We start from the raw sequence: 27822 nt of genomic DNA on the forward strand, positions 1-27822 counted from the left end.
ATGCATATTAAAATTTGTTTAATTGTGAGGATGAAAGTAAAAATCTGACTCGACCAACCCAGGGAAAAATGTTTTATTTATTTATTTATTTATTTATTTATTTATTTATTTATGCCATGAAATATGGATTTATTTATTCGCTGTCATAATTCAAAAAATCTGACTCAACAAACCCAGGCCAAAAATGTATTTTATTTTTATCTATCTATCTATCTATCTATCTATCTATCTATCTATCTATCTATCTGTCTCTCTGTCTCTCTGTCTATCTGTCTATTTATACGTTCTGGTATAGCTCCATATTTGAATGCAACATATTGTTATTTTAGTATTTTTTATTTATACGTTATTATAGTATTTATTCATATTATTTTGAATTAGCTTTTATTTTTGTATTTTTGGAATGTTCGTTTTTGTTTTGCTTTATTTTTTCAACGGGTTTTCGTTGTAGTAATTTTAAAAATACATTTATTTGCTGTCATAATGCTGTCATAAAGGTTTTTTTTTTGTTACAAAATACTTATATGTTTCATTAGAAGACACACATATATATTCTGATGCATATCAAAATATGTGGCTAAAAATAGCTATTTATTTAATTGTGAGGGTGCCAGTGTAAATGTTGGCAGGGCAAGTAAAAATCTGACTCGAACGACCCAGCCCAGAAAGAAAAAAAAAAAGCTTATTATTGAGCCCTGCTGTGGGTGTTGGAAGTCTACAGAGAGTTGACTCAGGCGTGTGGATTTATTTATTTCATTAAGTCGCCCGTTCGTTAATTATTTGGTCGACCTTGTCATCTCTCCCTGTGTAGATACAGCCCTATGTAGCAGCAGTGGCAGCGCTGAGAGAGAGACAGGGAGTCCCAGGTGGGATTCTGAATCCCCAGAGCAGAGTGATGGAGCCATCCCAGCCACATAGCCTCGGAGCTGGGCTGTGGTCGTCAGGAGCTCGTGTGATGGTGACATGCAAGATGGTGAGTGAGCCTGTTACTATAGCAACCCCAGGCTCTCAGAGCGTGCTTCCATTTCACCCAGTGTGGGAGAGAGAATGATGGAGGGAGAACATTGAAGAGAAGGCTGCCAGGAGCTATAGGGATTTCGGAAGGGTCTGGAGAGCAGAGAAGGGAAAGAGCGATGCTATGGTGTTACTAAGATGACTTTCTGGGGTGGGCATTTGGAGATGTGGTGTGGGCAGCTAAAGTTAATATGAGAGGAAATAAAATTCAGTTGAAGAAAATTGTTAAGTTTGCCATGAAAAATGGCTTGCCATTAGCAGACTGGTGAAGCACTGCTGTTGCAATCCAGATTATTCACTCAAATACTCAGCTGTCACTTTGTTTTTAAAAAATAGACTGGATTTGTTGGTCTAAAGGTAACAGGGCACAACAATAAGGATGGCCTGATGGCCCAGGACCAGTGTGAGAGAGTTTTGCCACTGAAAATACAGACAATTCATACTTTGAAAACTTGGTCTTCTACAATATTGTTGCAAATTCTGCTGATATGTCACACAGGCAATGTTATCCAACTGACAAACATAGATGAGCTTTTGTCAAAAATTGCAAAAATGACAACCCTATGATAATTTTGAAAGCTTTGGTATGAATTGCATATTTCATTGTTTTCCAGCAAAAGTGTGTTTGTGTAGAATTTCCAGGTTGTTGTAAATTTTCCTTTTATTAAAGAGAAGATGTAGTTTTTAAATGATTAAATAAATTAATGATTAATTTAAATAAATGAAATATTGTAATTTTAACAAAAAAAGTGTGCTTTTTGTAGACTTGTAGACAATTTAATAAAAATAAATAAATTCTGCCAAATATGAAACTACATTGTTAAAAATGAATAATTGTGACCCTGGACCACAAAACCAGTCTTAAGAACCACAGTTGTATTTGTAGCAATAGCCAATAATACATTGTATGGGTCAAAAATATAGATTGTTCTTTTATGCCAAAAATCATTAGGATATTAAGTAAAGATCATGTTCCATTAAGATATTTAGTAAATTTCCTACTGTAAATATATCAAAACTTAATTTTTGATTAGTAATTTGCATGGCTAAGAACTTCATTTGGACAACTTTAAAGGTGATTTTCTCAATATTTAGATTTTTTTTGCACCGTCAGATTCCAGATATATATTTCAAATAGTTGTATCTCGACCAAATATTATAACCATACATGAATGGAAAGCATTCAGATTTCAAAAAATTAACCCTTCTGACTGGTTTTGTGGTCCAGGGTCACAATTAATGATTCTTCCCTAAAAAAATAAATATACTCAAATTTATTTTAAATACATTTATTTCATGCTAAGTATACTACAAATACATTTTACATATTTGTATGCTTAATAAAAATACCGTGCAATTGTACGTTCGGTATACTAAACTGGTATACTTAAAGTCTGCTAAAATGGAACAACTAATTTTGTCCTTAATGCACTTTAATTGTGCAGAAGTAGTGCTGAAGTACAACTATAGATATACTGAAGTGTATTTGATTGTGCTAAAGTGGAACTACTGCAAATATAATTTAGGTACACTTTAAATATCTTGCATTTAAAGACTGATATTATTAAAAGATCATACAATTCTCATTAATAGTGACATTAAAACATTATAGACTTAATATTAAGAAATGTGCATTTTGCGCAAGTAGTACGAGCAGTTATTGATTTGGACTATAATTAGTCAGAAATTAATGTATTTTAAATATTACTTTTTTAGTAGGGTTGTATTGAGGTGCAGATGAAAATGTTGGCATTGGAAAATTACTGTAAAAACTACTTCCTTGACTAGACCAGCAGAAAATAATCCATATGGTTGAGCCCTAGATAAGGTTTTTACTTTGAATATGACGAGTCTTAGGTTTAAATACAGTTTTTCTGTATTCATTTGCATGCTTATCTTCGTTGAATGAAAACTTTATATTTTTAACTATGCTTAGTAGGTTTTAAAACAAGCACACGGAGTGAATCGAAATGCTTGGACTGAGTTGTCATTATGCAGCGCTGACTGTCGACACTTGAATAGCCAATAATCAATTGGGAAAAATGTACAAGCTAAAGCTGAAACTGTAATTTAATTGATTTTCTATCGGGTGGTAAATCAACCCGGCAGTAGCCACGCCCCTAAAGTGAAGGCCAAGGAGGGCTGGAGAGAGAGTTGAATGAGAAAGTCGGTAGATAGAAAAGAGAACGGACAGAGATGAATATGTCCACCTGCAGAACGGTGCAACAAGCCGACAGGTTCGCATGAGGGAGGAGACCTCCAAAGAAACACTGCAGCATTGGCTGTCAGATAAACGCAGCTTTTCTTCTGCTCTCCTCTGTTCATGTCCATCTCCCCACACCTCCCTCCCTGCTGCTTTACTCGCTCACTTTGATTCTGATGGCACTGCACTGAGAGAGACATGGTGTCTGTCTCCACGGTGACGGGTATCCATGGAGACATCCATCAGTCAGTATGTGTCAGCGTTTCCATGGGGATGCGGATCTGGGGGTGTTTGTCAGCGAGTTTTGCGCCGCACTCTTATCATGTTTGTCATAGATGGTGTTTATCTGTGTTTGTATTAGTCATGGTGTCACTCAGAGTGTGGGGTGCAGCCTTATGGCCTTCTTAGACTGGGACCAGTGTGTGTGTGAGTGTGTGTTCGAAACAAACTTTAAAACCCTTCTATTCCGGTTTATTGTGCAGAGCACACTACAAGTTGCATTTATTTATATAGCGCTTTATACAATACGGTATTAAACAGGAAAATAACAGAGTGTATAGCTACGTTTCCATCCAAAGTTGTGAATTTAATTCAACAATGTGCACAATTATGTGCACAACTGACCCTTCGCCAGGAATTTGACTGACAGGCGATCCGACCAGTCATAACACTGAATCTGCCATCTGGATTTTGTCCAACAAAACCAGTTACGAAAGAAGATTAACGTTGGTGGACTTGAACTTAAAAAAAATGTTGTGTTTTGACATTTTTACACGCTTGAAATAAAATACCGTCTGATGTTCATTCATGTTTATTTCGTGCTTTAAATAGAAAATATGAAAACATGATCGGTTCATGTGCTGCTTGAACTGAGGTGCTACAGCGATCTGTCACGACACATAAAAGAGCCACAAAATGGCAGAATTTTAAAGCTGAAACTTTGCTTTGCACAAGAAGAGAAGTAACCTGATCTGACCTTTCTGTCGGCGTGTTGTTAGTTTCCTCTTTGCTCTGCAATGTATTCTTCACATTCTTTTCTTCCCTATTGCAATCTATAAATGGCTTCTGCAATGTAGGGGAATTTAACTTTCGCTTGGAGTTTAATTGACAGGCAATCCGACCAATCGTAATGCTGCATGCTTTTTGGTTAGACAAACCAGACAGGAAAGTTAGATTAACGTTAGTGGAATATGGTTTATTGTCATCTTTCCTGAGACAACATAACTAATGTTCATTCATATTTATTTCATGCTATAACTAGTAGTAAAGAGGAAGAGATGATGTTCACATGCTGCTTGAACTGAGGCAATTATATTCTCACAGCACAGAACGTTACTCAGTGAAAAATACATTGCAGAGTAAAGAGGAAACTGAACGCGCTGACAATTTGGTATTAAAGTCTCATCTTTCAAATTTTGACGTTTTTGAAAGAAATTCAAACAATATTATTTTTGGGGCTCTTTAATGTGACAGATTGCTGTAGCACCTAATTTCTAGCGGTTCAAACGTGAATCAATCTCTTTCTTCTAGTTATAGAATGAAATACACATGAATGAACATCAGATGTTATGTTAATACACCATTTTTAAGTTTGACTTTACTGACATTAATCTACTTACTTTCCTGTCTGGTTTGTTTGTCAAAAGATTAAAAAAAAAAAATATATATATATATATATATATATATATAATTTATTTTTTAAATAAAACGTTTATAATAAATACTACCTGTTTCTCTCAGTAATGAAAGACAGGGTGGTTAGGAAACCTGTTTGGAAACAGTCAATTTTTTTTAATGTCCTGTTTGCTAGTGGTGCTGAAATGACACACTTTACTTTTGAAGGGATAGTTCAACCAAAAAAAGTCTGACGTCATTTGCTCACCTTTTGTTTCAAACTGTTTCTTCGATAGAATGAAAATCAGTGGGTCTAAAACAACATTGGACATAGACAAAAAGAAAACAAAAACAGTAAGACATTCTTGAAAATGTCTTTTGTGTTTCATAGAAGAAAAGTCATACAGTTTTTGAAAGACATGAGGGTTAGTAAATAATAACAGAATTTTCATTTATGGGTGAACTATCCCTTTAAACTTTAAAGATAAATACACTCACCAACATGTTTATACAGAAAACAAAATCAAGCACACACACACAAGTGCGGACACAAGCATTGATTTCACAAGAGGATCTATTCGCACCCCACTGACCGAGACATACAGCGTCTGCATGTGCAGAGTTCTAGCCTGGAGAGCCACATGAAATCACAGGAGCGGGAGGAATGAGAAAGAGAGAGAGGTGGTCAAAATTGCTGAAGTAAGTTTTCACAGAAGGCCCTGGAAACACGGATCACTGAGATGAGCTGGCAAGGCTGCGACTGCGCCGCCACTGCAACAGTGTGATAGTTTACATGCTTCTGTAAATGGCTGAGAGACACTCTGATTAATGGCTGCTGCTCTGCTCCCCTCCCAGCCAAACAGGAATCAAGTGTATCAACACTTTTAGCACTGCAAAGTGCCAATTAATTGTTTGCCAGAAGCACGTGTATATATGTCTCACAACCTAGGGGTGTTTCGCTTCACAAAAGCTCTTTTATTGCAGAGATAGTCAAGCGGAGAAAAACTTTGGCTGCATTACCCCAGCAACAACATAGAGTAAGCTAGAAAAGCAAAGTTCGGCAAGACAAACAAAGTCTCGCCTGAAAGTTTAAAAAGCCTTGAGGACTGAAGGTGGTTTAGGCCTCAAGTTTTTTTTAATAGAAGATAGATAGATTTTTAAATATTTGTTGTTTTCTATTCTTAAAAAGAAACTAAATGCACTGATGCAAATTGTAATAGATTAATTGCTAATATTTTACCATACTAAAAGGTTTCACATTATTTTTACTATTTGCATAATGTATACATAAAATATAATTTTGTTGCATCAACGTTTTTGGGGGCAGAACAAGCCTTAAGGTAAAACCGTGAGTCTCTTGATTTTGAAAATATAGCGTACTGAATCAGCAGCCTAAGCGACTATGGCTTGAAAGCTCTTGGAAATACTGTCAGAAATTTCCAGTGGAAGTCTCTGGGATATTTTATTATCCACTAGTAAAACTGCCCTTTAGAAAAGAGTTAGACAACCTAAGGCACAACAGGTTGAAGGACTGAGTTTGGTGGCTGTAGCTTCAAAGGCCCCATTAGAAATTTTGTTCAAATCTGTTACATGAGGAGTGAGTAATAATGATTGACTTACAACTCACTTTGTCATAATACTGCACATTCTAGCAGTAAGATCTAGTTTTTAAATTGACCCCATCACAACAATAGATTTTATTTGTAGTTTAAATCAGTAATCCTTTAGATAAACTTAATGACTAGAAATACTGGAAGTTTAAAGGGACAGTTCACCCAAAATTCAAATTCTGTCATTGTATTTGTGTGAATGATCTCTTTAGTTGCACAAGGTTTTAAAGGTGCAATAGGAGATCTTGGAAAATGCTAACTGAAAGCGAACGTCCCACTTTCCCTGCAAATCGCCATCCAAAGCCACACCTTCCGAGCGCATGAACGCACACAGACTAGACGACCAGAGACAGCATTACTACAATACATTGTAACAACGAGTTGAAATGTTCAACAGCCCAAATAGGAAAACTGTGGTGCTAATAATGCACGGGAGACGAGAAGATGGAGTTTTCCAGAGTTTAATAAAACACCTCACGCGTCGATACACTCATCCACACATGGGGATCATGCAAGGAAAAATGTACAGCAAGCATGCATTCAACTCAGGTCACAAACAGAAAGGAAATGTATAAAATAAAGAGAGACAGATGACGGCAGAGCGAGTTGTCAGTCTGCCACAAAACTACCGTAAATGCTCTAGTGTCCGTTACAACATCATATGCCATTAACCGTGAGAACACTTTATAGTACAGCACGCCAACAAATGACGCAGTTGTGGACCACCGCCCCCCCCTTGCTTCCTGTCATATGTTCACTGTCCTGTCAAATGAAAAATGCCAAAAAAAAAACACAACAACTCTATGCTGACAGGCTTGCGTGATGCATTTTTCACTTAAAATTTTTGGAACTTGCACGAAAAATGTCATAAAATGCATATCGCACATTCACGGCAATCACGTCACCTAATAAGTCATTTTATGTAATTATTCTGCATGGATATATTAAACTGATCAAAAGTCACAGACATTTTTAATTTTACAATAGATTTCTGTTAAAAAAATCATGATCATAAAAAACTGTGCATCTTTGCATTGACTTTGTGTGTAATCCATTTGCACGAATAATTAAATTCGCTTTTGGTGTGAACACACAATAAGACCTTGGCTTAGGCATTGACTTAAACTACTGTATGCATTTACACAAAAGTATGGGTCGGGATGATTTTTATTTATTTATTGTTTGATTATTATTTGCGTAATGTATTATGCAGATTTCTTATATTATGCATATATTTTGTGCATAATATAATATTTCTCACCAAAGCTGCATTAATTTGATCAAAAATGAGGAAAAAAACATAACATTGTGATATGTTATTAATATTAATATTAATATTAAGCAGTGAGCACTTCAGTCTTTAGTGTCACATGATGCTTTAGATATCATTCTAATATGCTGATTAGACGCTCAAGAAACATTTTTTTTAACTGACAATATTCAACAGTTGTGCTGCTTAATGTTTTTGTGTAAACCATAATACATTTTTAGTGGGTTTTTTAAAGGAAATCTGTTGTAACATTATAAATGTCTGTGACCAATTTAATGTGTCCTTGCTGAATAAATACATACAACTCTGTCATGAAACTCTATATAGCGCAGACCAAGAGGTTCTAACTCGGTCAGATATAATCACATCATTAATCACATGGCGCAGCTGATTGGTTGCTTTTTATATCAGCAGCCAATGTGCTTGCTCACAACATTCAAATACTCGGCTAATGCTAGCCGTAGCAGTTGCAGTGCACTTCAGAAACCCTCCACCTTCCCCAGCTCCACTTGTAAAGATCTGCTACAGAGTAATTTCATGTATGTTATATATGAAGTGTTATTTCATATGTTATATTTGCAGCAGCAGTACTGTATTTCTAACATGCTTACAGCAGCATTGTCATGTATATTACCATGATAAACTCTCTGAGAGTTGCCATGACAGATATCCAAAGTTCTGTCATGAAACTCTAGATGGCGCAGTCCGATAGGTTCCATCTCAGTCTGATTTAATGACGTCATTAGTCACACAGTGGTTGTTTTTTTGCTGCACAACATTCAAATACTCGGCTTGTGCTTGCTGTAGCAGTTGCAACGCACTTCAGAAACCCTCCACCTTCCCCAGCTCCACCTGTGTGGATCTGCTACGAGGTGATCTGTATGTTATATGTGCAGCAGCAGTATTTCTTACATGCTTACAGCAGCAAGTCTGTGGATGTATTGGCAGTAGCAAGTCTCCGTATTCGCTCTGTCACAGCAGCAGCAATGTAGCAGATCTATTCCGGCAAGACCAAACACATTAACATTTTCATGGACATTACCATGCTAAAATCTCAGAGAGTTGTCATGATAGAAAGGCATTAGCTACTTAAAAAAAGCCTCTTGAATGGTAGTGTATGTTTAACGTAGGGTGTTTTTGCGTCAGCTTATATTTATTTTGATAAGTGTCCTCATACAAAGAGGCCAGACACCAACCCTCCAGTTGCATCCTAACAAGTAGAAATGAAAATGCAGTCAGACAGAAAGTATCAGTAGTCTCAGAAAGGAATTGTTAGTGTGAGTAAATCAGGAAAGAGTGTTTGTATGTATGTGTGAGAGAGTGCTGTGTACATGCGCTTATGATCTTAGAGTGTCTGTGTGTACTTAACATCTGATTGGATGAGGATCACAAAATACTTATGACTTGTTTTCCCATGCACACTCGAGGTTTCAAAGTGCCCCGCAGGTGTGAGTTGTTTACACGCCTGCATATGTGCGCACTGTCGTACAGTCCCGCACGTCATCTTTCATCCTGATCCGTAACATCACTGTGCAAAGCCCCGCCGCGGCTGAGCGCTAAAACTTTATGACACATGCGAGAGGAGGATCTCTCCTCTACCATCAGCAGCCCCATCATTCCCAATCACATCCCATCAGATCTCATCCAGCCCTGCAGTCTCTCACAGACCACTCGAATACGGCCACGCACAGATCATGTCCTTGGCAGATGGCAGCGTAACTCTGGCGTGTAAAAATAAAGTGTGAAAGTAAAATGGAGGTTGGGATTAATTTGTTGCGATACTTGATGTGACCTGTACGGAGGTGGGCAGGTGCCGGCGCAGGCTCCCGTTCGGCCCTGCTCGGCCCTCTCGACTCGCTTAGCCGTGGGTAGAATATTGACTGCCACCATCGATTTACCTGTACAAACATTCAGCCTCAAACCCCATGTAGAATATTTCAATAACCTGGGGGGCTTCTCTCCCAACGAGCCTACACATAAATCAGCCACTACACAGCCAACACAAAGCAGGCGAGTTAGCATACTATTAGTCATGTCTCTGACCGCTGGAGCCGGCTGCATTGTGCAAGCTCCGTGCATACGCGTGGAGGAGTGTGTGTGGGACGTGGGCACGTGACGTCAAAACCTCATTCATTGGTTCAAGTCTTTCACTGGGTTTAAACAGCTACAATGTTTGCAGATGGCTAAAATCTCCTTAAATGTTTGGTTTTGACACAAATTTCAAGGTTTGATTCGATGCTGATTCACAAGCTTGCGATTCGATATTGATTATTTTGGATAGATATCAGGTATAGTACATGCCAGATTTTCTCAAGAAAAAAAATCAATTAATGCTGTAAATATACATCCGAGAGTCAGTCGGTACTACATTACTATAATACTGGAGGTTAAAATGAACTGATTTGTATATAAACGTTTAAGTTACACTCAGTTAAGTTTTTATAATAATAAACTAACAATTATATTTGTAACAAATTTTGTTACATGGTGCATACATCCTCTCTAGAGTTAATTTTTCTAGCTGACTAATGAGTTTATGGTCACAATATATTTTTTTGTTTGCAAGCTGTTATACTGACGTCTTTCTGCAGTTAAAACACTGATTGAGCAATTATGTGAGACACATAGATTTCGATAAGTTGTACTCTTTCTTTTTACATACCTTCGGATGTTTATTCATGTTTATTTTGTGTTGTAACTGGTATTATTCTCTCGAACTGAGGCGCTACAGCAATCTGTCACTCCACATTAAACCGCGCCAAAACAACATTTATTGTTTGAATACTCTAATAAAATTGGCAGAATTTGAAATCTGACATCAAAAGTAACAAAGCACAAAGCTTATTACGATTTGTTGAATGGGAGTTGTGCTACAATGTTCCATTCATTAACAAATAACAGGCTAGACTAATCGATTCATTGGTTTTAAGAATCGAAATGGTTAAAAACGAGAATCAGTTAAAATCAGGAAATCAATATTTTTATTAACCAGCCCTAGTCATATTTTTTGCAACTTGGTCTCATGACAAAAACGTACCTGGGGGAAGTTTTTCGCGAGATGCGAAATGCGTACCAATAAGTACATATCACTGCAGTTTCCAAAAGAACACTAGAGGTGGTAAAACAGTGAGCACTTGTAATCGTTTTTGTACACAGTTATGATTACAGCTCCATATATTTGGCTTTTCTTTGTTCTGACAAATGGTGCTACCTATGAGATTATGCTACCAACACTGTATTTTTAATACAGTAAGGGTAGGTTTAAGGTTGGGGGTAGGTGTTCATGACAAATAGACACAACACCGGACGTAACAAGCTTGCTCGGTAGCTCAGCTTGCATGGAATTGGAATCTTTGGGTATGAATCCTATGAAAAACATGACTCACAAAGAACGACCTGAAAGATGAGAGATCAAAAAACAAGCTAAAATGGCATGTTTTCAAATTGTATTTTTACATCACATTCGCTTTTGTTCATACTATCGGGTAGGTTAGGTGTAGTGCAGATGTTACATTATTTTAAAACGTCAAATAAATACCATTTTCTATCTATTAGATTGTGTTTTATTAACATCTACACTACACCCCAACCCAACAACAGTAATTATTGTACAGTACATCTGTATACCATGTAGTCTTTACCATAAAACGTACCATATGTACATTCGTCTGTTCCAGGGAAAAAAAACACACTCTTTTATTTCTGTTGGAAACTGCAGTGATATGTACCTGTTGCTATGTATTGTGTCTTGTGAAAAAGTTCCCCCAGGTAAGTTTTGTCATGAGACCAGGTAGTTTTTTTTTATGTTTAGAGTCACAGAGGATGCAAATATGAGCAAGTAAAAATGCTAAGCTAATACTGACATTTATTTTGCAGTTAGTTTTTTTAATATGTTCCTCTGAATTATAGCAATGGATAATTTATTGCCTTTATCTATGTTTTATACATTTTAATAAAATTTTAAATGGTGAGTTTAAGTGTGTTGTCGAGTTAGTTAGTAATCATGTCTCATAGGATTTGGTAAAGTTCAAGCCTGATGCATTTTTTTAAACTATTTTAACGACTTTGAAGACTGTCAGACCCTAAACATGGGGTAGAAGCAACTTGAAAGTATTCAAGTATTATATGCAAGTATAGCCTTCTTCATTTAAACAGACAGCTTGAGAAAAAGAGAGCCTTTTGGTTCGATATGTGATTTCTGGTCTTTTTTTAAGTGGGTGAGTGTCATAACGTTGCACAACGAGCACATTTATTTATGTAAAAGTCTTGGCTCAGTGCATCTCTGAGGCTGTTTTACTTGGATTCAGCATGGCAGTTTGAAATCCCAGGACCAGAACAATAATGGGAGACAAGATGGGGATGAAAATGAGGCTGAGCACACACTTCTTACACCAAAGATCGGGAAAGACTTTGTAACCTAAGGCATGCAGAAAACTGCAGCTCCTCTTTGAGGTTACCGAATTGATAAATAATGGAGGGAAAAGTTAAAAAACGAGTTGTAACACAGACCTTATTGTGGTTGAGTACTGACGGATGCACTTTTGCTGCCCATAGTGAAGCAACAGAATAAAAACCATGTCAGCCTCACTCCCATGTGACTGCCTAAAAATAAAATATCGCTACGCGTCACATTACATTAGCACAACAGAGCTTAATTCTTCCTAGAAATAGATATGCTATAAACACTGGGTAAAATATTAATTTAGCAATGCTATTCTTGATATGAACTTGGTATGTTTACTGTTTATTTATTTATTTATTTTCCAGACAGAAAAAAAAAACACCTGAATATGTGATGCATCCTGAGCTTGCAAGCTGGATCGAGACATTTGGTTTTTCGAAAAACAGCCACATCAAGTATTCAGGGAAATATACAAAAATGCTGACAGTGTGAAACATCATATCAATACAGCAGATTCAATTATGCTTTTGACCAATACTTACAAATTGCATTGTTTTAATAAGCACAATCTAGCTCATTGACACTGAATCTATTAATTTCACACTTGAGGATGCATGTATTTTAATGAAAACTTGTACTAAGCTTCTAAGCTTTTATTAGTCTTTTTGCCTTTTATTCTTTCATGAAACAAACACTTAACAAGCATCAGATTCACAAACATACGCACCAAGTTCAATCATTATTTAGAAAGAGATGAGTTCTTGACTGACAGGCGATGTGAACTTTCTGTCTGTCAGTAAAGGACATCAGGCACATATACTCCAGGAGCAGATCTGGGAAAAAAAAAAAAAAATCCTGCGGGGGTTTTGTGCTCTGTAATTTTTGGTCAGAAAATTGACCTGCAGATTAGTATCGAGGATGTGCAAGTGCCACTAGAAACTCCACTCGCACCAAAGAGTCTTGGTCCTCAAGTCCTGGCTTTTTTTCATTTCTATATTATTAGCAGCACGAAGACCTATTCATGCAGACTCGGTATGCATTCCATTCTCAATTTGATAATTAATGAAAGATTTACGTGCATGCTTCGACATTAAGATACCATAGAGAGACTTTTAGTATTATTATTATTATAATAATGATTTGAAATGTCAATTTTAATTTTGTAGGTTGTCTAAACGCTTTGGCAGTGTTCTGATATCCCTAATCGCAGTCTTTATTAATAAAGCGTTAAATTAGTTTTATAAGTCATGTCAGGGTCATCATGTCTTCATAATTACAATTACATACTAAAACCATCCGATAGCCTTTAACTAACTGCTATTTTGGAATTGCCTGTCTGCGAAGACGACTGCCGTTTAGAGCAAATCCAGATTTAAGTATGTATGGTTTTTCTTTTCCGTTATGTTTGCATAATCAAAGTCTTTCCCCAATGGTAACGGCTGCTGTAGTTTGTGTGGAGTTTATGTTAGCTCGCTCACTGTCTGTGCTGATGATAAGGTACTTAGCCGACTGCTGAGCCTAGTTAACGCATTGTACAGCTCTGTGTGAGGAATGTATGGCCCAGTTATTGGATTTAGTTACATTTCATTAGCATCATGGCAACGCTGAGAATCAGCAGCGTTTTGTGTTATTTGCACCATTGGTCTCGGCTTTTCACACCCAGATCGGCAGATATGTTTAGATGTATTGCTTGCTGAACGCCAGAGGCTATTCTGTGTATTTTCACGTATGTTTCCAGCGATTTACAAACATTTTATTGATGTCTTGTTCTGAAAAACCCCACTGTTTTTAACCGCAGTGCTCTCGTCTAAGCTGAAATAGAGCAGCCACCCAGTGTGTTAGCCACTAAAATTAATTGTCACAATTTTATTACAGGGGAAACAATAACAGCTCAACATACACATTGTTGTTGTGCCAGTGCATCTGTCAATGGCAATCTGCCCGACCAATAATTACCATTTTTCATCATAGGTCCACATGTTTTGTTGTGTAACAGCAGACGAATGGGTTATCTCTGGGGTTTTGCTTACACGGCAGAATCCCTTATTTTAGCGGCCCCCCTCGTCTGCGGCGTACCACCTCAAACATCTCCCTCTAAAAGGAATAAACACAGTTGCTGGACTGAACTCTGATGTAAAAATAGAATAGGCGTTTTTTTGCTTTCTCCGCATCAGCTGGCAGACATGAGGTGGGGGGGGGGCGGGGGTATGTTCACGTTTACGCTGCTTCTCTCGCCGCAGTGTGTGTTTTGTTCATGATGGGATCTTAAATGTAATGCTGAGGCATCACCTCTCTATTACAGATGATATAATAGAAGGTTTTGTAGCTGAATCAAAGAGGCCACGTCGCTAGCCCCAGAATCCACGCTAGTGTCTTATCCTAAAATTGGACTTTCCCCCAGGAGGAAGCTGTGCTCTGCAACCGCTCTGTGTTGCTGTGTACAGTATCTGTGCTAAAAGTAAGCCGTGCGTGGGTGAGTGTTATCACTGAGAGGTTAAAGGTGATGTGTGTCATTTTCTTTTTCCTTTCACACCCTAAAGCAATGCTTCTCAACCTTTTTCACTTGAAGGCTCCTTATGGAATATAGTATTAACGAAACAAAACATATATGTAATACATAACATAACCAAAGCATTTTTTCTCTCGAGGCTAGCATATTTTTTTCGGTTGTTTTCAATGGGGATGCCATATATTTTAAAACGGCAAGAGCGTGATGAGTCACTGAGCGTTTTTCTGTGCTGCGCAACTGTTTTTTTTTCTCTGCGCAGAGAATTGAAGAATGTTCAACTTCGGGTAAAACGCAGCTCTTTTTAAGGATGGGTGATATGGTATTAAAAATGTATCAGGATATTTCTGGTATTTATTGTGATAACTTCCCTTCTGTTTTTTATAAGGAAATTATATTTATAGTGCAATACTAATCGACATAGCCTTCATCACTGTATATAATACTGTCATTCTGTAATATGAAACCACGTCTGGTCACAAAAAGAAGTTATTTCAAACGCTCGACTATGTTATTAAGTTCATTTGGTGAAAAAAAACATGTCAGTAAATTACATCTTTGTTGGACAACAGGTTTGTAAACAGGCTCATACACATACGCATACTAATTTTTTTTCCTCCTCAGTTTCATGTCTGCCTTCCCTGATGTCGTTCCACACTGTCGCACACAGAAATATATCAGCAACTAGACTTAGGGCCCTATGATTTCCGCGATGCGGAAAACGCTGACGGAATCCAGTCATAAAAACGGAATTTACTGAATAACACGGAATGACGCGGAATTTGTCAAAGTTTGAATTAATTTATCAAAAGTAGGTCATTAAACTTAGATCAAACCACAATATGGACTAGTATCTGTAAATATTACGCCACAAATACCATTTAAATGTGAATCCTGCATGTTCTGCGTGTCTCTGTTTTACTGAATGGAGCAGGCGAGCAGTTTTGTTTACTGCACACACTGAAGCACGCGTGACGCTCGCGGTGATTTCAGCGTCTGTCGTCTCACTAAATGAGGACATAAATACATGAAAAATATCTGCTGAGAGTCTCTTCATGAGCATTTGATCGTTCCATTTTAGGAAAATTGGCGTTATATCATGCACACAGAAATGTAAAGGCAGACAAGGCAACCCATCAAAATAAAAGTCCAGTTTAACTTGAAGACATTGTGACAGATATATATTACTACTATTACTACTACTACTAAAATGAAACAAACATAATTTTTTAGGGTATAATCACACAACATTTCTTCCATGTTTTAATTTTAATAGTAAATTCCCCTTTGTTTGCCAAAAAAAAAGTTTGCATAATTTTCAATAATTAAAAGATAAATTAATTTTTTACGCCTTCATTTGATAACCAGAACATTTTAAATATACAACACAGAATTTCTGAGGGTAAAAGAAAACTTTCGTAAGGCTATTTTAAGAATACATTTGAATAAATTAAGTATGCATTCAAATAATTAGACATGCTCAAACACACAATTTGATAACAGTAAAAAATATGGTGGAAAAGAAATACAACATTTCAGAGGGCCCTAAACATGTCATTTTTGTTAAACCTTTATTAATTTGATATGAAATGTTAGGCTGTTAGGTTCCAAAAACAACAACAACAGTTTTAATGTAGTTCGTTAGGATTGTTTTTGTGTGTGGGGACTGGGGAGGGTATTTTTGTTTGTCATTTTTGAAGCTTTAAGGTCCTTTCACAACAGGGACGAAAACTATAACAATAACTATAACTAGGTACTTCCATGAAAATGTCAACCTTACCAATGTCAACCTTACCTTTTACCAAAGGTTTTTACTATACTGATAGCACAGATGTTAATATTTGGTGGTTCAAATACCCATGTGAAGTATCTCTTAAAGTTTTTAAAGCATTTTTTTTTTTTTTTTAAGTGCATGACTTTCCATAATCTGGTAAGTGCTATTTTAAGGCTTGTCACATCCATAACAGTACATATTCCTCATAAACAGGCACATGAAAATTAAAATAAAGTAATAATTATATGTTCTGTGAAGAGCCATCGCTTCTCTGTTTGTTGGATATTATTGCGTCTGGTTTGTGCATTTTAATTCGCAGAAATCCTACAAAGTATGTAGTCTTGATGTCTTGATTAATTCCCTTTTTTTTAACATAGAACACTTGTGCATGGACTGACATATTTCTGATCTTTAGACTCTATCAACAAGGGTTTATTAAAATATAAACAGATGGTTCAGTATATTGGTAACACAGACATTCTCTAAGCATTTATATGTCACATCCATAAAACAAAATGTCACATCCATAACGCTGGATTTGCCCAACTATAAAGATTTAATAATGATTCCATGAGAATAGGGAAGTCCACTTGACAGCAGTGATAATAACCACACAGACAAACAGTATGGTTGGAATCATATTCAAAAATGTTTATTTCCTGCTAATGATTAATAAAAACATTGACATCTAATCAGACTTTGAGTGTGAACATTAAAAGTGGCAGTCAACAAAACTTCAGTGCTTATAATAAACCAAACATTATTGTCCATTGGTATGAATGCCAATATACTTAATGGCACAGAAATAGCAGTAAATTGCCGTAAAAATTATTATTATTTTTTAATTTACCGGTAAATACAAAAATGCGCACAGGCAATGACATTACGTCTTTTTACCGGTAAAGCACCATTCACATATCAGTTTCAAAATAACAGTAAATTCTGTGACATCATCAACCGGAAATGACCTCTAAATGGCTGCTCCTCCCGGTGTTGGTTTTGTAAACACAGAGGGGTATAGACAGTCAGTGTTTTTGTTGCAGTTTCATTTTGTGTCACATTCACATTCATGCAGCTGCTTTTGGTCGTATTAGACGACTTAAAAACAAACTACTGAACTATAGGAAAAAAATGCCACTAGCATCCAAAGACAGAGGTGCTACGTGCAGCTAAGTGAATGTGTTACCTGCCAGAATGTTATGATTGGCCCAAAATAGACGTCTTACGTCAGTGCTTTCTAAACTCATAGCAGTATTCTTCTTCTTCATTCATATTACGTTACCGGTAATTTATCGGTAATGTTACACTTCTCATATCAGTAAATTGCCAGAACGAATTTACCAGTATTTTTCAAAAGGTTCTGTTCACACATAATCTCTTAACGGTAATTTAGCGGTAATTTACCAGTATAGACTGTATGTGTGAAAGGGGCTGTTGTTATCTTTCTTGATGTGAGCGTACTCTCGGTGTATAGAAAGTGTGACCGCTTTGCTCTTTCCACCATTGTCAACTCCTTTTCCATTGCCTCAATGGATGGTAAAACTGTTGTAGTAGATGTAGTAGGTCATCCAGGTATTTTTCAACATCTGTTTAATGCAGGGGTGTCTGTGACCCCTGACCCCTGGTTAAATGCATAATGTTTACTGCATATTTGAACAAGAACAATTCATTTAAAAGATTTGTTTGAAAACATTGATTGGTTCACTGCTGAAATGTTCGCACTTCATCTTTAATGTATCTTTAAATGTATGCAGTGCAGATTTTGATCCACCACCAGCTTAAATTTTGAACGTCTGTGTGTGTTAGAGGTACTGTATGAGAGGGGTATCACTGTTGAAAGAAAGTTTGGTGAAAGGTAACCATGGTTTCTCCGTGCTAAGATTTGAAACCCGGAGTGAGACTTAGATCCTCCAGGATGCTGATGCAGAGCACAGGCTAAAGGGTTAATATGTTTCAGTGCAGCAGGTTAACCTTTCATCAGGCTTAGAGGCCAACGGCGTGTTTACACACCAACTGGACACAGACAGGACGCACATAGGCGGAGGGAGTGTGAGAGAGGGTGCTAGAAAGGGAGAGAGGATAAAGGCAATCAGCGGGGTTTAACACGGGTATGGACAGAGACACAAAGCATGCGATAAAGGGCTCAAGGTGGGTTGAGAATCCGAGTGCGTGTGAGCCAGTGACCATAACAGGATCACGGTGTCTCACGTGCATACCTCAAACACATTTTGTGCAAAGGGAGCCAACCGTTCAAACCACATTTCCCAACAGGCTCACAGCTGACTCAATTTCCTGTCATCACTGTCATTTTGGACTCCATTTCCCATCAACATCGCAGCAGATGCCATCTCCCATTACAGCCATTTAATTGGCAGTTGGCACTCTGAGCTAATTGTAGCTCTTGTCAATCATGCATGAAGATGACACAACACAGATAGATAAAATAAGGTGACCGTAATTTCCAGGATGATGTTTTAATAATTACTTCATGGTGAGCATTCTTGCCCTTTTCTGTCGGCTCACAAAATGCGGCGTTACGAACGAGTGTGATGAGATTGTGCATACGTCAGGGACTGAGCCCATGATCCATTTTAAACATCAGACGTAACCTGGTTAAGTCATGCTGGTAACCTCCTTGCAAATGCAGGTACATTGTGTTTCCCATTTGCCCACACTGAACTGGTATGTTTGCTAGAAGTGTGTGTAATACCAAAACCGTATTATCGTGAAATTGTTATTATGTAAACAATATAATACAATGTTATATTACAAATATAGATCTCTAAATGTCTGTTAAGGACAAATTCCTGCTAGGTTGTATTAACAGCAGGATTTCTGCTCCACACTGTTTAGAAAGTGGGCTTCTTTAATAAATCTGATGCTGTTTGCTGAAGTCATACAACAGCTCTGTGAGAGAAAAAGACCTAAATTTAAATCATTATATACTGAATCTTCTCCTCCAGTGAGCTGTTAAACTGAGAACCACTGCGACTGAGTCTGAGTCATCTGAGTCGATGAGCTGAAGTCAAGAACCAGATCAGTCTGATAAGGGAATTAATCATTTAGACCAGTTTTGTGAAATAAATCAACAGAATCAAAATAAAGATTTGTTTAAAATTTCTGTATATAGTGCATGAGTTAAATGGACCACTTTTAAAACCAAATTAACCAAAAGTTAATTTATTAAGGAAACCATAAGGCAGTGTAACCATTTTGAATTGAAATCAAAGGCCCCCTGTTTTCCAACACAATATTCCCATATACACTAAGATATTTCCAGTATTTTTAATGAAACTTATTATAACTTTGACCAATTAATGTAATATATATAGTTTATTTTGTGATTGATCTGTATTCCCAAACTGTTGGGCTCAATAGTTATTGAGGGGGAGAATATATATATATATATGTATGTATATATTAAACATGTAATAGATTATTATTAAAGGGATAGTTCACCCAAAAATGAAAATTACCCCATGATTTACCCACCCTGAATCCATCCTAGTTGTATATGACTTTCTTCTTTCAGACGAATGCAATTGGAGTTACATTAAAATGTCCTGAAGCTTCCATACTTTATAATGACAGTGAATGGCTGTCGATATTTTGAAGTCCAATAAAGTGCATCCATCCAGTGTATGTCTGTAAATGTGTAAGTATACTTTTCCTGTACAACATTTACATATCTGATGACTCAATACCTGCAATGCTTCTTTATTCCTCGAGGTGGCACTGTTTGATAGACAATAATGACGTGGTGTTTCACTCATAAATACCGCAGGCATAAAACAAAATATTATCATCATCAAAAACTGAACTGGTTTGCAGTTTGAATGGCTTTACTGCAGAGCAATTACTGCAATGAAATATAAATGTCACTGTCATTTGATGGTGGATGTGGTGAATTAGCTGCCAGTTATCAAAATACAGATTTTGAAGTCATTAAAAACGATAGTTTTGTGAATATGGTTGAGATCGGGCATATGAGCCAGATGCTGAATCTACTGTGGAAGTGTGCTCTGATATTGACAGTGATGGTAAAATCATCTGCTCAAATTGAACCCTTCTAAGTTTCAAAAGGTAACAAAATATGCTTTATTTTATTCGTCTGTAATTGTTCTTAAAATATTAAGAGTTTTATGCTGTTTCAACAGTTAGAGATCCATCTGTGCTGGATATATAGGTCTGGGTCACTAAATATGTAACCCGAATATGTAATAATGATTGGCGAAACATTCTGTGGCCCACAAAGGGCTGCCTGGTGAGAACCACTGCCAACTGTAGGTCATTTTTTACAGCTTTGGTTTCATTGTCAGTTGGCATTTTCATTTGGCCATGAATATTTCCCACCGTTATTTTTTTTTTCTTCTATTTAAATTGCGGGAAAGACAGAACATAAGGTCCATTGGCTGTTGAAAACACATTTGGGGCTATAACCTAATAGTCAGGACTGTGGTTACCCACCTGGTTACCAGCAGATGCAGTAGGGGAGAATTGAGGCAGGTATTGCTGCAGGTAGCAGTGACTGTATTAGTGATGCTTGAGTTGCAGTGTTTGTAGAAGAAGGCCTGGGGCATGGCTTCCTGTTACATGACAGCTCTACAAATGGCTTTTGCCCATAACGGCATGCTAATGCTTACAGTAAAACACTGGTTATGGTCACAGTCAAGCAGCAGCAGGGGACGTCACATTTGTTCCCTAGACTAGTGTGTGTTTTTGAGCCAGGGTTCATCACCTTGTATTTGTGCTCATTAAAGCGAGTGGGCGAACATTTTTAGGCAGAAATCATGATTCATTCATTCACTTCGCACTTATATTTTGTCTAAATTTAGGATGAACCACACATTCCACAGAATTGGAGTGGCCATAAAAACAGGAAATGCGTGAAGCCAAAATGTTTTTTATATCAAATATTTCTTAATGAATTGAATAAGTAAGTGTCCCTACTTCATTTAACAATATGATGTGCATTATAGCTCAATCTGGATTTGGTTTTAAAATGGCAGTTGGTCATATGTAATCTTTTTATTATTTTTATGTCATTAAAGGAAAAGTCCACTTCCAAAACAAAGATTTACATATAATGTACAGGACCTTGTCATCCAAGATGTTCATGTCTTTCTTTCTTCAGTCATAAAGAAATGTTTTTTGAGGTAAACATTTCAGGATTTTTCTCCATATAATGGACTGATATGGTGCCCCAAGTTTGAACTTCTAAAATGCAGTTTAAATGCAGCTTCAAACGATCTCAAATGCAGTTGTAAATGATCCCAGCCAAGGAAAAAGCGTCTTATCTAGTAAAACGATTGGTTATTTTCATTAAAAAATACAATTTAAATAGTTTTTAATCTGAAACGCTCGTTTTGTCTTTCTCTCCCTGAACTCTGTGTATTCTGGTTCAAGACAGTTAGGGTATGTCGAAAAACTCCAATCATATTTTCTCCCTCAACTTCAAAAATCATTTCAAAATTATCCTACATCGCTGCAGAAGTACAGACCCAGTCTTTGCAAAGTGAACACGCAAAAAAGGTAAACCAGCAATATAGGACGATTTAGAAGTTAAGGGAGAACATGAGATGGGAGTTTTTCGACATACCCTAATTGTCATGAACCAGAACAAAAACAGTCCAGGCAGAGTAAGACAAGACAAGCGTTTGGCATTAAAAAGTATATAAATTGTATTTTTTTTTATTAAAATAACCGATCGTTTCGCTAGATTAGTCCCTTCTTCCTCGGTTGGGACCGTTTGAAGCTGCATTTTGGAAGATTTTTTTTTTTCCTCAAAAAAAAATTATTTCTTTATGACTGAAGAAAGAAAGACATGAACTTCTTGGATGACAAGGGGGTGAGTAAATTATTTGTAAATTGTTGTTCTGGAAATGGAGTTCTCCTTTAAGAATGACAGACTTGGCATTTCTTGAGAATCCTCCTCGGGGGAAAAGATCTTGCATCTTCAGACCACATAAGAATAAATTTGCAACAAGCAAAAAATGGCTTAATGGGTGAAGACAGGTGCAGACTTAATGTTCCTCTTGCTTCCGTCCATATGCATGCAAATGTTAAAAGATGTAAAGAAGTTTTGTTTTTTACCTTTGGTGAACTCTCGACTAAGACATTTGAACAACTGCCCACTTGACTCAACAATACAAAGAATGTGAACGAAGTGGAGTAGATGATTCTGCTTCTTTTATTATTCAAAAGAAAATGCAAAGCGTGTGACATCATCAGTGGCAGATATTTTAAGTAATTTGTAGTTTTTAAAGTTTAATGTGACCTTAACAAAAAACAGCATGTAATAACACAAATTTATGTGCAGGCACACTTTGGCAGGAATTTGTCTCATAACCTTTCCAGTGCACATAAATAAGCACTTGCATGTTAGTGAACGAGACCCAGTGTGTTTGTATTGCCATTGACTGTTCAAACTAATTTTATCACCATACACACACACATACACACACATCAGTTCAGTTATCTCTTTTCTCTCTATGACTACCTGTTTTATATTCATTCGCTTGTGTTGTCTTCTCTGCATCTCTCCCATCTTTCTTGTGCTCTTGTTGTTTTTGATGCACCTATGTTGTCGTTCTCCTCTTTCTATCTCTCTGTCTGTTTCATATTCATCCCTTTCTATTAAGCCTTCCTCATGCATCTCTCTCTGGGAGAAATGATTAATATTAATGTTTCTCCCTCTTCTCTCTTTCCTCACCCTCTATCTCATCCTCTTAACATTTCCCCCTCTCTATATCTGTTCCTTACTGTCTGTCTCTCGTTCACATTTCACTTGGATCGCTCTCTCTCTCTCTCTTTCTGTCTCAGTATTCATCTATTAGTGTTGATGATTCTCTTCTATCCCTGCAGCTGTACAGTCATCTATCAGTTTAATAATCTCTCCATCCTTCAGCCTTCTGCCCTCCTCTCTCTCCATCTCCTGCCTCTCTTCCTCTCTTATTTTTCACAGCGCCGAGTGTAAAATCCTGTGTTAAATGAACATGCATGTCAGAGTACGATAATTAGAGCCATCATCATTAGTAACGGCCTGTGTCTCATTGGATACCCTTATATAAGGTTACTGGAGACTAAATAACCTGAGAGAGCTCAGCCCCCTTGCATGGGGTTCGGGTTGAATTAGCCATCCATCAGCCGTAGCACACTGCACCAGTTAATGCTGCTCTAAGACCCCATGAGCCTCGAGTCTATGGGCGAGTATGGACATAAAGATTAGTACCATAGTTCACACGTGCAGTATTAATGTAGAAAAGCATGAGGGAGATAAGCACATATACGGTGAAGGTGAGAAAGTGTTGCTAGATCGGTTTTGTGTATTGCGTAAAGCCAGGATCCAAAATTAACACTTGCCAAATACGAGTAAAATGTGGTTGTTGCATTTACGAAAATGTTTGTTACTCTCTAGTAAAAAATACATGTATTTGAAATACATTTCTTTTGTGCGAAGTATACTACAAATACATTTACATACTTGTGTGTTTAATAAAAATACCCTTTTGGCATACTAAACTGGTATACTTAAAGTCTGCTAAATTGGAACAACTCATTTTGTGCTTAATGCACTTTAATTGGGTGGAAGTAGTGCTGAGGTCCAACTGAAGACATACATAGTATATTTGATTGCATTCAAGTCAACTGTTGCAAGTGTACTTCAGGTACACTTAAAATATTTTGCATTTACATTGATTTTTATATTAATAAGTCTTAAGTGATATTCCAATAAATATGTTAAAGGGATAGTTCACTCAAAAATAAAAACTGCCTTATGATTCAAGCCATCCTAGGTGTGTATATGACTTTCTTCCTTGAGATTAATGCAATTAGAGTCATATTAAAAAATGTCCTGGCTCTTCCAAGCTTTATAATGGCAGCGAATGGCTGTTGAAATTTTGAAGTGCAAGAAACTGCATCCATCCATCTTAAAAAGAAGCTCTGGAGGGTTAATACAGGCCTTTTGAAATAAATAGATGCATTTGTGTAAGAAAAATATCCATATTTAAAACGTTATAAACCGCTTTTATTAATCCGGAGTCATGTGGAGTACTTTTTATGAAGGATGGATGCACTTTATTTTGTTTCAAAATCTCAACAGCTATTCACTCCCATTATAAAGATTGGAAGTGCCAGGATATTTTTTAATATAACTCCGAATGTATTCGTCTGAAAGAAGAAAGTCATATACACTTAGGATGGCTTGAGGGTGAGTAAATGATGGGGTAATTTCTGTTTTTGGGTGAATTTTCCATTTATTGGGTATGAGGTATATTTAGTCTGAAATAAATGCATGTTTTTTTAAAGCATGGTTTAAATTTAAGTCATAGGAACAAAAGGATTTTTATTAAAAATTTTGAAAAATACACTTTCATGGCTGGTATGAAATATTTAGCTTGCAATTTTTCTTCATTCAGCTGCCACTGGCCAAATTGTGACAAAGCTGATTTTGGACCTTGCATACAGCAGTCCATTTGAAGTCTAGGATGTTCAAGAGGTTCATTAAAGGAGGAGTTTACTTCCAAAACAAAGATTCACATATAATTTACTCACCCCCTTGTCATCCAAGATGTTCATGTCTTTCGTTCTTCAGTCGTAAAGAAATTATGTTTTTTGAGGAAAACATTTCAGCATTTTTCTCCATATAATGGACTGATATGGTTTGAACTTCCAAAATGCAGTTTAAATGTGGCTTCAAAGGATCCCAAATGCAGTTGTAAACAATCCCAACTGAAGGGTCTTATCTAGCGAAACGATTGGTTATTTTCATAAAAATAATACAATTTATATACGTTTTCATGTCAAATGCTCGTCTTGTTTACAACCGCATTTGGGATCATTTGAAGCCACATTTAAACTGCATTTTGAAAGTTCAAAATCAGGGCACCATCAGAGAGACAAGAATCTAGGTGCATTACCAATGTACAGTTGTTGTGTTTTCCAGACGAGAGACTGCATATGTAACATCATTAGTCTTTGCATCCCTAAAAATTATTTTTATCCCTTTCAGCTTGATGCATTAATTTTCTTCACATTCATTCAATAATGATTATGTGGCATTTTAGCTATTATGTGAACCTGAAACATTTGACTCTGTAAGAGTGACGAAACATGGCTTTCTTCTTTGTTTCTCTTTTGCAGTAAAACATGCATTCATCGCAAAGAGGCCTGTCGAGGACCTGTTAAGGCAAAGACGACACAACTTATATAATTGTATCTGTATGAAAAAATAAACAAGGACAAAACACGCCACCGAAGACACAGAATATTTCCACTGAAAAATGCAGAAGTGACATCCATTGGCGGGAGGAACCTTCAACACTTAAAGAGACAGTATTCAAGAGCCATCTGAATCAGCCTACCATCCTCTTTGAAACACAGGAAGGGTCATGACCCAGTTGCCATGCGCATCACCACGGTGACCAGCCTTCCTAGTCCCTCCCCCCTCCTCCTCTTATTGGTTCAGCTGCTGTTGTGGCTCATCATCCCAGGCCGAGAGGCAGTCGGAGCTGCCTCCACCTGTCCAACGCCGTGCAGTTGTTCCAATCAAGCTAGTCGAGTGATCTGTACGAGACGAAACTTAGAAGAGGTGCCCGATAGTATATCAAACAACACACGATACCTCAACTTACAGGAGAACTCAATACAGGTAAATACTGGCTACACCATTCTTTTCCCATCAGGATTTGGGAGATGATGTTAATGTTTGTTTGTTTCTTAGATTTATTGAGTGTCAGTTTCACTAATGTTGCTTGAACACCGAGTTGTGTTAGCAGAAATGGCTCAGCCCCGCTCAAAATTGAGGTTTTAGTGTGGAGTCAGGTGTTAATATGACCTACTTTGAGTGTGAAGGTTTAGATTTATTCTAAAGATAACAGCAAATACACTGCTTACCCCAACAGCGAAAGTGTTAACCAAAAACAAGCCTATTAAAAATGAAGAAGAATAATAATACTTTTCATCAAGCCTCCATTTAAGCATAAAAATTCTGATTTGGTTTGTTGTGTCCTCGAGCCCCACTTGAAATGATTAAAAATCTAAAAATGTTTTAATACCTGAAGGCATCCTAGATTCTTTGGCTTCTTTCGCTCCCATAGCATTTTACCACAAGAGTGCAGCTCTGACAGTTTCCACCCTCCTCCTCAACACCCCCAACCTAGTGTGTTTAACACCCTCCTCCCCTCCCCTGCTCTATATACAGAGGGGATTGTGGCAGTAGGCCAGAAGGAAGCTTCTTGCTGCCCAAGAAAAGCAGCTCTGGCTACATCAGATGCACAGAGACAAATTGTTTTAGAACCCATAGCATTTAGGATGTGTGAATATTCGCTAGTCTTTTCATTTATTTTCTCATCAAGTTTTTGCACATTCTAATAAGATTTACTGAGATTTACAGTTGCAAGCCTTTTATGTGGCCTTTTTGTATTGGGTTTTGAAGGGAAAGTTCACCCAAACATTAACATTCTGTCATTAATTACTCACCCTCGTGTTGTTCCAAGCCTTTAAAACCTTACCTTCGGAATTCAAATTTAGACAATTCAAATGTAGACATTTTCTTCTCTTCCGTGTCAGTCTCCGCAGCCGTTTACCATGAGTACCACGACGCATGTGGAAGAGAAGAAATTGTTGTCATTATTTTTGTTTTCTTTGTGTACAAAAAGTGCTCTCTTACCTTCTTAAAATTACAGTCGAACCACTGATGTCACATGAACTGTTTTATCAATGTCTTTACTACACTCTTAAAAATAAAGATGCTTCACGATGCCATAGAAGAACCTTTTTTGTCTAAATGGTTTCATAAAGAACCTTTAACATCTGAAGAACATTTCTGTTTCACAAATGGTTCTTAGTGGTGAAAGAAGGTTCCTCAGATTACAAAAAGGTAAGAAAGAGATGTTTTTTAAAGAACCTTTGACTGAATGGTTCTTTGTGGAACCAAAAATGGTTCTTCTGTGGTATCGCTGTGAAGAACATTTTAAAGCACCTTTATTTTTAAGAGTGTACCTTTCTGGGCCTTGAACATGTCAGTTGCATTGCTGTCTATGCAGGGTCAGAAAGCTCTCGGCTTTCATCAAAAATATCTTCATTTGTGTTGTGAAGATGAACGAAGGTCTTACGGGTTTGGAACGACACAAGGATGAGTAGTTAATGACGGAACTTTCATTTTTGGGTGAACTATCCCTTTAAAAACTGTATTCAGTGCTTTTCCTTTTAGTTCATAACAGTTTCTGTTAAGATACATAAACAAACAGAAACAATAAAAGTATTACATGCGCTGTTGTGAGGCCGTATGATAATGGTGTGTGAGAACAGATGTAATGTTTTTAATTCATTATTCACTCATATTTTCCTCTCTATAATGGTCCATTGCCCCGTGCCAGGTTTAACATAGACAATAAACAGCATTGGTTTGTGTGTGTCAGAACTGA

General features: G+C 37.0%; 1 protein-coding gene across 5 annotated transcripts in view; it reads left to right on the forward strand.

The window, feature by feature from the left end:
* lrrc4ba (leucine rich repeat containing 4Ba) overlaps positions 1-27822 on the forward strand; it is a 79544-nt gene that overhangs the window by 13046 nt on the left and 38676 nt on the right. For 4 of the 5 annotated variants that reach the window (XR_007827455.1, XR_007827457.1, XR_007827456.1 and 1 more), the window contains exons 2-3: positions 812-973; positions 25538-26045. Coding sequence is in view for 2 of the 5 variants with exons in the window: in XM_051106220.1 (XP_050962177.1) it covers positions 25800-26045 (246 nt within the window). In the remaining 3 variants the exon portion in view is untranslated. The remainder of the gene's footprint in view (positions 1-811; positions 974-25537; positions 26046-27822) is intronic. The other variant, XM_051106219.1, reaches the window with a different exon arrangement.

Source organism: Labeo rohita, chromosome 3 (assembly GCF_022985175.1).
Source record: "Labeo rohita strain BAU-BD-2019 chromosome 3, IGBB_LRoh.1.0, whole genome shotgun sequence".
Taxonomy (NCBI): domain Eukaryota; kingdom Metazoa; phylum Chordata; class Actinopteri; order Cypriniformes; family Cyprinidae; genus Labeo; species Labeo rohita.